Below are 15,675 nucleotides of genomic sequence, written 5' to 3'. Positions count from 1 at the left end.
TCAGCTCAAATCTTTGAACAGTTAAGAAGACGACACAGCTGCTACAGGACTCCATATCACACCCACTCCCACTTTCTTTGCCCCTTCCCCTATGGGTAAATTACAGTTTAATTAACACATTAACGGCAGCCTGCCACATTGCTTTTAGGTATCTGCCAGTAGCATATACTCATGGGATACTCTAGAGACTGATTTCAACCAAAAATAAAAATAGATAAACAGCTCAAGCAAAATTAAACTGAGTCTGGCTGCCCACACTTATTTTCACACATGAAGAAAAACAGCAGTTCTCTTAGAAGCTTCAAGCACACATATCTTTAGAACACAATGTTAAAAATATGTCCCCGCCTTCCCCTACCTGTTTCTCACTCAAAGCTGTGATTTTGGCTTGGAGTTCATGAAGCTGTTTCTTTAAGTCAGCATTCTGATTGGAAAGAAAAAATATCTGTGAGAAAGATATTCATTTGTTAACATAATAGTATCAGGAAGTTTATGCATATACTGCATTACAAGTGCTGAAGCAACCTTTAGCTATCAAATTTTCCATGCATTAAATTATAAGCATAACATCGACCCCTAAAACAGAATGGAGCAGCTTCCTCTTAACTGTTTTAAATTACAGGAAGTTTTATACAATCTCATCTTGCACTCTAATAGTACCTTTCTCCTAAAATATTGTTATTCTTTATGGAAAGTATCAGTTGACAGAAAACCTAAAGCTCCACTAATCAGACAAAAACAGGAAAATGGAGGTTAAAGGACGCTACCCCGCTGCTTAGCGGCATTATCAACAAAGATAAGAGGCTTTTCTCTACTTGTCCTCTCTCTTATTTAGTAAAATACATTTGTTATTTTAGCCTAGATTTGGAAAGCTGTCAGCACTGTGACTGCCTTAACAGCACATCATTCAAATCAACATGCTGAAATTCTAGGAATCGAAAAATAGTACTATTTGAGATGAAATGCACTGAGCATGTCTGCCTTTTGCGGGGGTGGGGGTAGGGAGGTGGGGGAATGGGATATTAAAGTTTTCAAGTGCTTAACATAGCAGGAAAGCGGAATGTTACCCCAGTGAGAGACTTACTTGTTTCACACAGTTCCTCATTTCCCTGCCTGGTCTGTCGGGGTTGGGGCACATACTCTTTCTGTACTCAGCTTACCTCATTTGGGATTGTTCAGGTGTATTTAACATAAGGCTTCTCTGAAGGCACCTAAACTGTTGTCAAATAAGTTATTGACCCTCAGATTTTCCAGGTTAAGAATTTACTGTTATATGATCATGAATTATCAGAACTGCTGGCTTCTGAAACTACTTTAATTATTGACAATATAGATCACCATATTAAATATAAAGGACCTGGCAATCTGTTGCTACTTGGTTCCCTAAATTCAGTTTAAATTGTGAACACACTAAATAAACATTAAAAAAGGCATGTTTCTGATGGAAGGCAGATGTGGCCACAAAGGCTACTTCTCAGAGTCAATGAATTATTAATACAACAGTCAGACCACTGAGTCGAGATGAATACTGTACCAACTTAAAAAGAAAAAATTAATCTGCCTTAGTACTACTCTTCAAGAATTTATTTTACTTTATAGAGAGGCATGTATGACCCACTGTCTAATGGATGCCAAGAAGACACTACCTGAATAATATGAATCACTAGAGGGCAAGGTAACTTTGGAGAAAGAATTCTCCATAGAAGAGAATAAAATTTCCAAGTCAAAACTCCTATAAAAATTAAATTTAACATTTTATCAACTATTATATTATATAAGATACCTCTAAACTCTTTTTAAGGGTTCTTTTAGATATAGAAATTTCAAAGCCAGGTATGGTGGCACATACCTATAATCTCAGCACTTGAGAATTAAAAGCAGGAGTAATAGGAAGCCAATGTCATCTTTAGCTACATAGGAAATTTGGGGCTATCCTGGAACATGAGATCTTGTCCCAAAACAAAAAACAAAACAAAATGTAAATTTCAAACTTTTTATAAATTATTCTAAAATTTTTACTGTGGATGTAGTAAATCCGATATTCAGGTGTCCTATATATAAACTCCACACAATTAAAAATGGTTTGGGGGCATTTCATAAGTTTTGAGACTTTAAAAGCCTGCTTAATTCTGAATATGTGAATTTAATCTAAGCCATATATGGAGACACAGCATGTAATCCCAGCATTTGAGAGCTCAGGGGAGGAGGATGGACAGCCTCAAGCCAGCCAGGTAGAGTGTCAACAGTTGTTTGCCTGTTTGTCCTAGAACTTGCTCTGTAGACCAGGCTGGCCTCAAACTCAGAGATGCACTGCCTTGCCTCCCAAGTGCTAGGATTAAAAGCGTGCACACACATACACCCCACTCCCTTCAAAAGTAGCTTTTTAAAGAAAGAAGTTTAAGCTATATGAAGCCTGTTACACATATACACCCCACTCCCTTCAAAAGTAGCTTTTTAAAGAAAGAAATTTAAGCTATATGAAGCCTGTTAAACCTTTTTTTTTAAACAAATATTCATAGCAATTAACAAAAAAGCAAAATAACAGTAACAAGGTTGAAATGATAGCAATTTTATACAACTGGATTTTTTTAGACCTATAAAACATAAATATCAACATGCAAATATATGTGCTGTTTGGGATGAAACTTTTAAATTTAACTAACATCTGCATTTTACTAGTTTATTGTCATTTTCAATTGATTTTACATTTAAAAATTAAGTTAATAACAACAGAAATTTTTACCTGTGGATCCTGCTTCATTTGAGCAACCAGTTTCTAGTAATAAAGAGAAAAAGAACCGTCAGTTTCACATCCTAACTCCTATGGCTATCTAGGTTTGGGAACACACACATGCACGCAAACATGCACGCACAAAAAAAAAAATAAAAATAAATCAGTATCACCATCAAAATAGACCAAAAGTTTTGGTGAGGTCTGTAAAAGACTATTGAAGCACTCTTTGTAACAGAATAAAGAATCAACTATCCCTTTATTTTTAAAATAAAAAAGTACCTGATTTGTCAGTGTGGAGGAGGATAGTGACTTCTGCAATTTAAATAAGCAGGATGTACAGGCCAGGCAGAGTGATGCATGCCTTTACTCCCAGCAAACAGGAGGCAGAGGCAGGCAGATCTCTGTGTGCTCGAGGCCAACCTGGTCTATATAGTGTGTTCCAGACAGCCACAGCTACATAGTGAGTCCCTATCTTAAAACAAACAAACAAAACAAATAAGTAGGATGCTCCAAAGGCCAAATACCCTTTTTTTTTTTTTTTTTTTTTTTTTTTTTTCGAGACAAGGTTTCTCTTTGCAGCTTTGCGTCTTTTCCTGGAACTCACTTGGTAGCCCAGGCTGGCCTCGAACTCACAGAGATCCGCCTGGCTCTGCCTCCCGAGTGCTGGGATTAAAGGCGCCCTTTAAAATACTGTCACCATCTGGATTCCCAAACAAGGTCTGTAAAGAAGCTGTACCGACACAAACAGGGCTGTTTGTATCCAGCAAAGTAAAGGTCTGGCAGGCCTACTGGTTTGTACCTCACAGTAGAAGGAGCCTCGTGTCAAGTGACTTTGTGCTGTCAGCTCTCAATCCCCTGTAACTACAGGCCCAGAGATGGGTCCCCTCTTCTGGCCTCTGTAGGCTTCAGGCACACATATGATGCAAATATACATGCAGACAAAACACTCATACACATCAAATAATAAATAGATATCATCTGATCTAACCCAACTGGTAAAAAAAAAAAAAACCCAAGAGTAACAATAGCTGTGGACAGAGGGATTTAAACAATAAAGGAATATGAGAAGGCTGCCTCCTAAAACCCAGGATTGGGTACCTAGGATTAGCTCTTTTCCAAGTGAATTTTCATATAATAGTAGAAAGAGTTGTCACACTCTTTGGGTGACAAGGCACTTTTAAAATGTTGTTATAAAAAAATATAAAATATACAATACACTCATCTACTTTATTAAACAGAAACCAAACTCTTATAGTTAGTCAGAGGAGTGATAATATGATAATATACAATACTATATAACAATATGACTTGCAAAAAGCCCCAAACCACAATGTTATAATGAGTCCTTATGCCTTTTAGATTTTTTAGTCTAGTTCTTTCTTCTTTATTTCTTTTTTTCCTGAGGGTTTCTCTTTATGTAGTCCTGGCTGTCCTGGAACTAGCTCTGTAGACCTTGATTGAGTTCACAGAGATCCACCAGCCTCTGCCTCCCAAGTGCTGCGATTAAAGGCATGTGCCACCACCACCTGGCCTAGTTCTTTTTTTTATTAATTAAATATTTTATTTAAAATATTTCTTTTTATTACATATTGATATTTTATTTAAATATTTAAAATTAAATATTTTGTTTATTTATATATATTAATTAAATATATATTGTTTTAAATATTTTACTTGTGTATGTGCACCAGTGCCATGGTGCACATGTGGAAGTAAGAGGATTACTTTCAGATGTTCATTCTCTCTTTCCACCATGTGGGTCCCAGGAATTAAAATCAGGTCTTTGGGCTTGGTAGCAGGGCCCTCTATCCATTTAGCTTCTTGTCGACCCCTTTAATTCTTAATTATCAAGCAATCAGCTAACAAACCCTGCTATTATTGTGCCACTTTCTAAAAGCAATGAACACCAACTCAGCCTTGCTGCTTCCAATGCTATGTGATAAACACACTGGACTAATTTTAAGATGAGTGACCCGGTTGCAATAGCCCAAGAAAGGCTTGGTGAATGATATGACATGTATTCTAACTGGACAAAAGTCTTTCTTCCTGGTACTAAAATGCATTCTGGATAGCTGAGGCCATCAAATACACAAAGTGTACATGATGAAATTCTGCTTCATGTCTGACAAAACTACCTCTTCAGTAGCCTCATCGAAATCTGTGCAGTAATGCACTGTCTATGAGCCCAATGGAATGGAATGTCTACATCCTTACAAATCTTGCCACACTTCCATTTTAGAAACTGATTTGGGCTGGGGAGACGGCTGAGTGGGCAAAGGTTATTTCCACCCAAGACTCAAAACCTTAGCTCTATTCCTAGAAACCACCTGGTCGAGCAAAGAACCTATTCCACAGAGTTGCCTTCTGACATCTATATGTGTGCTGTGACACACAAACTGACACACACATAAAATAAATAAATGTAATTAATACTTTAAAAATAAAAAATAAAGTCTGAGTGTCCTTTTTGATTTGGTTACTGCAGAACTGGTTATTCTCTGTAAAGTTATTTTTGAGGCTGAAAGAGGGTTTTTTTTTTCCATAACATTGGATTTTTTTTATTGCTATCTATTTATTTAAAGTATATAAGTTTTTTGCTTGCATGTAAGTATGTGTATGATATTCTGCTTCATGTTTGCACCACATGCAGGCCTGTCACCCTCAGATGTCAGAGGTAGGTGTCAGATCCCCTAGAACTAGAGTTACAGATGGCTGTGAGCCACCATGTGGGTGCTGGGAACCAAACCTGGGTTCTGCAAAAGTGACAAGGGTTTTTAACCTCTAAGCAATTGATGTAGCCCATGGCACTAGAATTTAAAAACTGACTAGTAAGATCTACCTCTCCAGAAAATAAATAAATCAGCTTTTCTATGTACATGTAGTTAAACCACATTTACACAAACAAGACAAGACGAGGAACTCACTAGGCCATCCATACCCCAGGTGACATTCAACTGGAATTGCGTCATCAAAGTCATTTTCCACTCAATGACTGATACCATTTTCCATGATCTATATTATATCAAAGATAAGAAAACAACAGCCAAGCAGCCAGACCCAGACCACCACCTGCTTCCTAAATAAAGTCTTAGGAACCGAGCCACACCCATGTGTTTATCCACTGTCGGTGGCTGACCTGTCTGCTCAACAGCACAGCAGAGTGACACAGATTATGAATGACCTGCAGTCTAAAATACTTCACCATCCAGCCCTTTACTGAGAAAGTTTGTTAACTTCTGCTTGCTTTACACTAGTCTCCATCCCATATGGAGTTAATACTCTGAAACAGATTCCAGTGTATACACACACACACACACACACACACACACACACACACACACACACACACAATTAAATGTAGGTGACCCCCCAAAAAAATGGCCACCATCACTTAAGTATTTATTGACCATAAACTACGTACACACTGGTGCTTCTGCCTACACATGCAAAAACATAAAGAAACCAGACTCCCACCACAGCAACACTAGGCAACTTCTTAATACAGATTTTTACCTTAAAAGCTTAACTTTTACCTAATTTCCTTCCCTAAACAGAAATGCATCAAAAGGTGTTTTTTGCTTTAATATTTAGTTAAAAGTCCATTCTTGCTTTGGCTTCCCCCTAGCACCCAAGACCCATGCTCTGGCATCATTTCTGGCTATCCTGAATGTATCCTGTTCAAGAACTACAAGCATCATCAGCATACAGCCAATCAGAACAGGACCAGCTTTCAGAATAAAGACTATCATTTGGATTTATTGCTATTTTTTTTTTCAAAAATAGAAAGATAGGGGACTAAGGAGATGGCTCGGTCAATAAAGCGCTTCATTCATAAATTCTGAGTCTGGATCCCTGACACAAACAAAAATAGGCCAGGTGTGTGGAGGTACACCTGTAACTCTAGGGTTGAGACAGAGACAGGGGGATCCTGGAATCTCACTGGTCAGCCAGTCCAACCAACCAGTGAGCTTAAGGTTCTGTGCGAGACCCTGTCTCAAAAGAAAAGTTGGATAGAAAAAGATATCAATATCCACGCTTGCCCTGTGTGGGTGCACGCACATGCATGCACACACACACACAAACACACACACACACACACACACACACACAAATAAATAAATAATTTCAAATACATTAATTGGTATGCAAATTACACAAATAGAATGTATAATAATTAAAGATGAAAACAGGATTATAATTTGGGGGCTGAAGAGATGACTTAGCTTTAATGCAGAGGACCCAGGTCTATTTCCCAGCACTCATAGCAAGTGGCTCACAACTGCCTATCACCCTAGTTTCATGGAATCTGACACTGTCTTCTGACCTAGTAGAGCACTGCATGCACAAGGTGCATAGAACATATACTCAGACACACACAAACATATATATATATATATATATATATATATATAAAATATTTAACTAAATATCTAATTTAAAAGGCTATAATTTTTGAGGGGGGGTTGTTTTGTTTTTGTTTTTGTTTTTGAGACAGGGTTTCTTCTGTGTAGTTTGGTGCCTGTTCTGGATCTGTAGACCAGGCTGGCCTCGAACACACAGAGACCCACCTGGCTCTGCTTCCCGAGTGCTGGAATTAAAGGTGTGTGCCATCATCGCCTGGCAAAAGGCTATAATTTTATACTTAAAACAAAGAGTTAAATATATAAACAAATTGACAGCGTATATTCAGGGTGTTTAAAATAACTAGAAGAATACATATCCCTGAGTCAACAAGTATAACTTATTATTTTATTTTATTTGGTTTTTCTAGACAGGGTTTCTCTGTTTAACAGCTTTGGCTGTCCTAGAACTCACTCTGTAGACCAGGCTGGCCTCAAACTCACAGAGATCCACTAGCCTCTGCCTCCTGAGTGCTAGGATTAAAGGCATGTGCCATCACTGCCCAGCTATGTTATTATTTTTATTTAGAATGTGTATGAGGGAGAAAGAGAGAGCATACATGTGCACCCACATGTGGAGAACAATTTTCAGGGCTCAGTTCTGCTTCTACTATGTAGATACCAGGGATCGAACTCATAAAGCTTAGCAGTAAGCACCTTTTCCTACCAAGTCACCTTGCTGACCCTAATTATAAATCTTTAGACTTTAAAACATTATCATGAAGACTAAATTTTTCAAAATTGTTATTTTAATGTAAGTGATATACTTGATTTAAATTATGAAATAAGATAATACTTAAAACGTTCAATTTAGGGGCTGGAGAGATGGCTCAGAGGTTAAGAGCATTGCCTGCTCTTCCAGAGGTCCTGAGTTCAATTCCCAGCAACCACATGGTGACTCAAACCATCTATAATGAGATCTGGTGCCCTCTTCTGGAATGCAGGCAAACAGGCAGACAGAACACTATACATATTTAAAAAATAAATCTTTTTTTTAAAAAAAGTTCAATTTATAGATAATTCTTTCAAGAAATACTTATTTGAGACATGTGTCTTATGATGAAAAATTAAAAGAATATAAACCGTATTCTAAAATTTCTTAAGAGAAAAAAATTCTAGAAATCACATATACCACCATAAAATTATCTTTGATTCACACAGATTTCAAATTGTTACTATATTCCCAAAATCTACTGGTGACATCAGCTCTAAACAATTATGAATTTAAGTTTTGTTACTTGCCACTGACCTGAAATGGGTTCAATATTCCTCTATGTTAAAATATTTTCATCCAGGAGCTGAGAGATGGCTCAGTGGTTAAGAACCCTGGCTGCTCTCCCAGAGGTCCCAGATTCAATTCCTAGCACTTACATATAACTTTCTGTAACTCCAATTCCAGGGGATCTGATAATCTCCTCTGGCCTCCACAGACACCAGGCACACATGTGGTACACATACATGCAATACACATAAAAGAATAATTTTAATAATTTTGATCCAAAAAAATTTTGGCTTTATGAATAAATATTTACTCTCCTCGATAAAGACCAAAAGCAAGGCCAAACAAAACAAGATGTGCATACTGTGTACTAAGAGAAGCATACCCTACAGGGCGACTACTGAGCAAAGATCCACAAGGTCCAAAGCAGCAGCAGGAACTTCCAAACAAGAGCTCCAAGTGGAAAACAACAACGACACACATAGCACAAAACTTAGAGCTTTCCTGTCAGCTCTAATCCACATTAATTCTGGGGCAATAGGAAAACCCAGTAATTATCCAAAACCCAATGTATATCCCAACAATTTCAGAAATCAATGCTGTATTAGCTCACACAAGAAAAAAACAGAGAAAGGACACCCCCAAGCAAACGCTTTTAAAAAGTAATGTATGTGTTGTGGCTCAAACTTGTAGTCCCAGTGCTTAGAAAGCTGAAACAGGAAGACTGACAAGAGTTTGAAAGGAGACCCTAAAATAAAAGTATATTCTAACTGGAAATGCAGCTCAGTGGTAGATCAGTCACTGACATGTGCAAAGTCCTGAGTTCAACCCAAAATATCAAACACAGAGTAGTTCCCTTCATCCGTCATTCCATCCCCAAATTCACAAATGTTATATGGTCAAAAGTAGCCAAATCATCATTTATCACTTTTGAATACCAAGGATTATGCACATGTATGTTTATTTGTATGCCTCAAACCTAATGCCCAGCTGATGTCTAAAAAAATGAAACAAACAGCAATAGTTTGTTTATACAATAAATGTTAACAATGTAGTTATTTTTCTGTCTTGATTATAATTATATGTTTATGCTTATATATTTCCGTGTCAACATATACAAATTAAAATACATATTGTTAAGCTTATCATATTATAAAAACAACTGTATAAAATGAACATAAAACTTATATATACATTTTATAATTATATACTAGCCGGGCGGTGGTGGCGCACGCCTTTAATCCCAGCACTCGGGAGGCAGAGCCAGGCGGATCTCTGTGAGTTCGAGGCCAGCCTGGGCTACCAAGTGAGTTCCAGGAAAGGCGCAAAGCTACACAGAGAAACCCTGTCTCGAAAAACCAAAATAAATAAATAAATAAATAATTATATACTTTAAAGGTTTGTTTACTTTTATCTGAGATAAAAATATAAGGGTTAAAACATTTTAAATACTGATAACAGCAACCAGATTATCTTTATCAAAGACTGGAATCATCAAAAAGGAATAAAACACTTCAGTGAGGCACAAAGATGAGTCACAGAGGAGCACAGGTGTTAGCATGTGTAGTAAGTATGTACACACTTGGCTTAAGCTCATCTCATCTTTATTACGGTGAAGTAAAGTCGGCACTGGGGAAACAAAGGCATTCGGACTGACGCAAGCTCAAAGTCAGTGGAGTTTACATGGGGAGTTCCAGGCCAACCAAGTCAACCCATGGAGGCCCTGTCTCAAAAGATCAAAAATAAATTTAAAAGAGCCAAAACACACAAGGAAGGTATCATGTGTATTTTAAAAGGCCTTCAAATGGGCCAGAAAAACTGCAAAAAGCGTTGTTTTTTCCAAATACCTTTAGGATATGAAAAAAAACTATTTCCAGTCCCTTTTTTTTCTGGAAAAGATGTCAGGGATATCTTCTTAAAGTTTTCAAAAGCAGTAGGAGTGCGTTTGTGGGGCAGTAACTGCGGGCAAATGCCATGGTCATTGGTTAAGTCTTGGAATGATTGTATAACCTGACCAAAACACAGAGCTGGGTCTGTTTCCTTAGCAACACAGTATACATGGGTAGCCAACACACGACATACCTGGTGAACCTGAATTTCCACTTTCAGAGCCTCCTGTAGGGTCTGCAACTCCATCCTCTGCCTTCTCCCCTTTCTTCTGCCTGCTGATTCTACAGTGTCTTCACCTCCCTTTAAAATAACAAGCTCCTCTTGTTGCTGCAGCTGTAGAGATCATAGAATGTTTGGGATCATCAATGAAGAAAATTTTTGTCAAAATAATTAAATTAAAAATCTTTTATTTTGTAACACGAAGAAAGTATCCCCAAAGGACTTTTAAAAAACAGTTCAGTACCAAAACTTCCTGGGTTTTCTTCTTTTGAGCATTCCTCTACAGAATACTTCAAATAACTAAGAAAAGAAAGACAACAAATACCCACTGTGTGTTCAGCACTGAGGGCAGGGGGCTGAAAGACCACTTCCACCCAGAGGAGAACTAACAGGGGAGACTGTCATCATCCAGAGCACTCAGACACAAAACATGGTCAGTCAAGCATTTTCAAATCAGAGTGGACTGGAGAGTTCCCAGTCTCCCGGGGGCTAAGTTAAAGCACCGTGGGAAGGTATTTTAACTTGACTGCACTCTTACTCTATTCTAGAAACAAGTCCTAAAACAACGGGAAAGCCTTGAGTGACTTAAGTGTTTTAATTAACAACTTACTATTTAATCCAAATACGACGCACTGCAGCACTGCAGTCACCCCAGGAACTGAGGGACCCCCCTAATGGGTAGATTTTGAGATGGTCTAACACTGGTACATGTTTCTAGCTTTGCAGTGACTACTGTCTCCTTTTCAAACTTGACAGTGCATCTCTCCGACCATATGCGTAACTGTACGTAAAGATGTCGTCTGCTGGATTTATGATTGTAAATGGGACGCCTACTCTCACCTTCCTGTCCTACACCATCACTACTGCAGCTTAACCAAATGGCTAATTTTTCTTTTAGCCTTTTTTTTTCCTTTTTTTTAAATGTGGTCATAATTTGGGGTATTCTATCAACTCAAATGTATTTTTTGTCTGAATAAATTTAAACTTTATTAAAAACCTCTTTTCTTCCTTATACCTATAAAAGCTGTAGCTAGTGCTGCTTTTTGGCAGTGAGGAAGGAAACTTGGACAACAATATGACGAGACTCATGACCACCAGTCTCTCTAGCAACCATTTATCCACTGACAGTCCTCATCAGCCTGAGTTTCTCAAAGTCTGTTATAAAACTGAATTCACAGACCTATGATGAAATTGTTAACTATAAAATATATTCTTAGGAGTTCTAGTTTCCATTATATTTACTTAATCTCTCTGGGCTTAAAACATCAATGACAATCTCTCCTCTAGGGTTTATACACTATGTTATATAAAATCAGAATATTCTAACCTAAAAAAGATTAAATTCTCAAAGTACAAAATTCTTTCAAAGTTACATCTCTAGAAGATTTACTTTGCCAAACTTAAATTCGTACAGGCAGGCAGATTTAGGGGAAATAATTTTTAAAAGGAGACATATCATGAATTTCAGCCACTTACTATCCTAAAAACTGTTTGGAATTATAATAAATACCAGAATCATTAGTTAACTCATGTAGAGCAAGACTTCTTGTTGTCATTTACACGTTCTCGATTTGCAATTGCTAATTTCAAAACTATACCAGCTACTTCAATTTTAAATGCTAAAATAATCTCCCTTTTCAAACTCTTAATTTCAACATGACAGTTCTGTTTTACAGGGTTTCACTATGTAGCCCAGACTTGCCTTAAACTTCCTGTAGATACCAGCCTGGCCTTGAACTCATAATCCCCCTACCTTGGCCTCCTGAGTGCAGGGACTATAAATGTAATCTACCACACTCAGTTTACATTACAACTCTTTAAAAACACATGGTCTTAATTTTTGCAAAGTTCTATCAGAAAATGTGTCCAAAAAGATTCCCTACAATTCTTTTTACGTGAAGGATAGCCCCACTACAAAAGCATGTTCCAAATCAGAAAGGCCTATTTCACTGCACCAGTGGTCACACATGACACCACAGCTCAGCTGAACCCAACTCTTAAAACAAGCATATCACAGACACAGAGAACTTACAATACCCACCACAAAAGGTTAACATTGTTTATACAGTCAAGGCTTTCACACATTAACAAAAATTCTCACAAGAGATAAGAATGACCAATAAAAAGTGTGAATTCAGTTAAAGTCATGTGAGTGAAAATAGCTTTATGAAACTCATCCTAACATGAATATATACTCACAACAATTTTAATGACTGACCAATGACTATAAAACCACCAGTCTGTACTAATGACAGAAACACAAATCTAAGAAGGAAGGTTTTGCCTATGCTGCTGAAGATGCATAATAATAAACTCTAAACTGCCTAGGGTGGGTCTGATGGCGCTTCATAATCCTGCTGAAAGCCATCTCTGGGTGAAAGGGCTACTTAGCTTTCTTCTTTTGGGGAGTATCAATATTCTCAAATTTTTCCAGAAGCAATGCATATCTCCTATCAACTAAGAAAAAAATAAATGACAATAAATAAAGCATCAGAAACATTTATAACCTAAAAAAAAAAAAAAAAAAAAAAAAACCTCAAAAAAGAAAAAAGTACTTGGGTGTGATGGCACACTCCTGGAATATAAGCACTCAAGAAGTGGACAGAGGAGTTCAAGGCCAATGTCCAAGCTACACAATGAGTTTGAAACCAACCTAGGCTACATGATATCCTGTCTCAAGGAAAGAAAGAAAAAGGAGGGTAGAGGGAAGGAGGGCAGAGAGGACAGAGCAAAGAGTAAAAACAAGGTTTTAACCTGGAGACTCTAAATGTCAAAGCATGCCTTGTACAACAAGCCTGCCAGTCAAGCTAATGAGGAGCTGGCAGCTTGTACTTCCTCTTCAGGTTGTTGTCTGCTTATTAGATATATACAAAGGCATTTAAATGCCAATTACCCATTTTGTTTTAGAAAAAGACTGAAGGGTTAAAAAAGATCATGACTGATCACAAAGAAATTCAAGGAGGACTAGAAGACGATTTTGAAATCTTTCTTCAGAAAGGTCTCTTTCTGAACAGTTGTTTTAAGAGATTGGTCTATAAAATTAAAATACATAAAGTTATAATTTACAAACTCAAGCTAACATGTTGGAGCCTTAAAAAAAAAAAACACTAGAAGCCAGGCAGTGGTGGTACATGCCTTTAATCCCAGCACTCAGGAGGCAGAGGCCAGCCTAGCCTACAGAGTGAATTCTAGGACAGCAGAGCTGTTACACAGAGAAACCCTGTCTCAGGAAAACAACAACAACAACAACAAACAAACAAACAAAAAAACCACTGGAATCTTAGCATATGCAGCATCATGTGAATAATATTTAGAGGCAGTCTGTAGCTTCACAAAAAGTATTACTTTTTAAAAATTTTTAGAATATCACTTATTTACTGGGTAGAGCAAACATGCCATGCAGCATGTGTGGAGGTCAGAGGACAATTTGAAGGAGTTGGTTCTTTCCTTCCACCATGTGGGTTCAAGGGGTCAAACAGGGCCTCGGGCATGATGGCAAATGCCTTTACCTGCTGAGCCATCTCATCAGCCCCCAAAAGCTGTTACTTCTAAATGTATAAAAGATAATCTATTACATTTGCCCAATTCTAATAAGGAAAGGAGGAGAGAGAGAGAGAGAGAGAGAGAGAGAGAGAGAGAGAGAGAGAGAGAAAGAGAGAGAGAAGATAAGAGACTGAAAGGTGACTATAAACAGACTCACAAGACAGTAACAGACACTTTCTACCCAACATCTACACATACCTCCATCACTGAGGGCATCTGCCGAGAGAGCATTTGCCGAGCACAACATGCCAACCTTCTGCCTTCAACACTGTATACATTAAACCATCAGGTAACCTAATAGCTTCTCAAGCAACAAAACAAAACAAAGCAGAAAACAGCCAGATACCAGGGTACACATCTGTAATCATTAACACATGGAAGGTGGAGGCAGAAGGATCAGGAGTTCAAGGTCATCCTTAGCTACATAGTGAGTTCAAGGCCAGCCTGGACTAAAAGAGGCATTGTCTCAAACACACACACACACTCACACACACACACACACACCCCAAACATCATAACAAACTAAACAAACAATAATTAGATCTCATCCAAAAAAAAAAAAAAAAAGGTAGCTGGATAGTGAAGAAAGAATATTTACTACCTCCCACAAAACAAAACAAAACTATCCATCGTGTAGCCAATTTTATCCCCTGGGAAAATGGGGCTCATGTCACCTATATCAGGACTGTTATGAGATTTAAATCAAGTAAAGGGCTTGGAAAAGCCTGTTGTAAACCACCAAGTTTTGGGCTATTGACATACTTCTCCATGCTTAAACTTTCTCAAATTCTCAGGCTGCAGAGTTGGCTCAGTGGCTGAGATCACTTGCTGTTCTTGCAAAGGACCCAGGTTTGATTCTCAGCATCCATATGAGGCTCACCACCTCTTCAGGCACCAGAAACTCATTTGGTGCATAGATGTACATGCGTGCAAAACACCTGTACACCCAAAATAATAAAAATGAATCTAAAAATAAAAAATAAAATTTAAAAAGTCCGCCGGTCAGTGGTGGCGCACACCTTTAGTCCCAGCACTCGGGAGGCAGAGCCAGGTGGATCTCTGTGAGTTCGAGGCCAGCCTGGACTACCAAGTGAGTTCCAGGAAAGGCGCAAAGCTACACAGAGAAACCCTGTATTGAAAAAAAAAAAAAAAATTTAAAAAGTCCAAATTGTCTAAGAATGAGGCTGCTATTGCTCTGAACATTCTCCATGAAGGCACACGACCTCTGGGTCTTCTGCTATGACTCTTAGGACTTGTAGGGAAGCTCTAATCTCTTTTATTGCTAAGAAATAAAAATACTTCACTACAAAACTGACAAGAATTCTTTTCCTATCCAAATCTGCCAGGCCAACCAAGAGTTACTTTAATAAGTTCATAACACAGTGTGCTCTGAAACTGTCCCTAAAAAGAGCTCTGTGCTCTTTATACCATGCATTTCTTATGTTTACAAGCATCTGCTTCTGATCTACATTCACAGGTGTTTTTTAAATAGGAAAATCTAATTTTTTCCTTATTATTCTGCAAATTTTCATTATATCTTGACTTATTTTCAGGGTGGTATTTCTTTGGTGACACTCCACAAATCAACAGAAAATGTACCTCATAAAACTTGACAACCCTGACTTTAGAGGCTGACCAGGCTGTGTGCTCAAGTCCTGGTATGACAGCTA

General features: G+C 37.8%; 1 protein-coding gene across 21 annotated transcripts in view; it reads right to left on the bottom strand.

Annotated features, from left to right (window-relative positions):
- The window catches only part of Phf21a (PHD finger protein 21A), a 192,002-nt gene that overhangs the window by 143,007 nt on the left and 33,320 nt on the right, over window positions 1–15,675 (bottom strand). For 17 of the 21 annotated variants that reach the window (XM_052726562.1, XM_052726563.1, XM_052726558.1 and 14 more), the window contains 3 exons: window positions 10,436–10,576; window positions 2,744–2,776; window positions 359–445 (listed from right to left, as the gene is read on the bottom strand). In XM_052726562.1, the coding sequence (XP_052582522.1) occupies window positions 359–445; window positions 2,744–2,776; window positions 10,436–10,576 (261 nt within the window). The remainder of the gene's footprint in view (window positions 1–358; window positions 446–2,743; window positions 2,777–10,435; window positions 10,577–15,675) is intronic. The other 4 variants (XM_052726579.1, XM_052726575.1, XM_052726572.1 and 1 more) reach the window with 1 other exon arrangement.

The sequence above is a fragment of the Peromyscus californicus genome, unplaced genomic scaffold (assembly GCF_007827085.1).
Source record: "Peromyscus californicus insignis strain IS unplaced genomic scaffold, ASM782708v3 Scaffold_7__1_contigs__length_154581171, whole genome shotgun sequence".
NCBI classification, from domain to species: Eukaryota; Metazoa; Chordata; class Mammalia; order Rodentia; family Cricetidae; genus Peromyscus; species Peromyscus californicus.
This window is presented reverse-complemented; position numbering and strand designations above follow the sequence as displayed.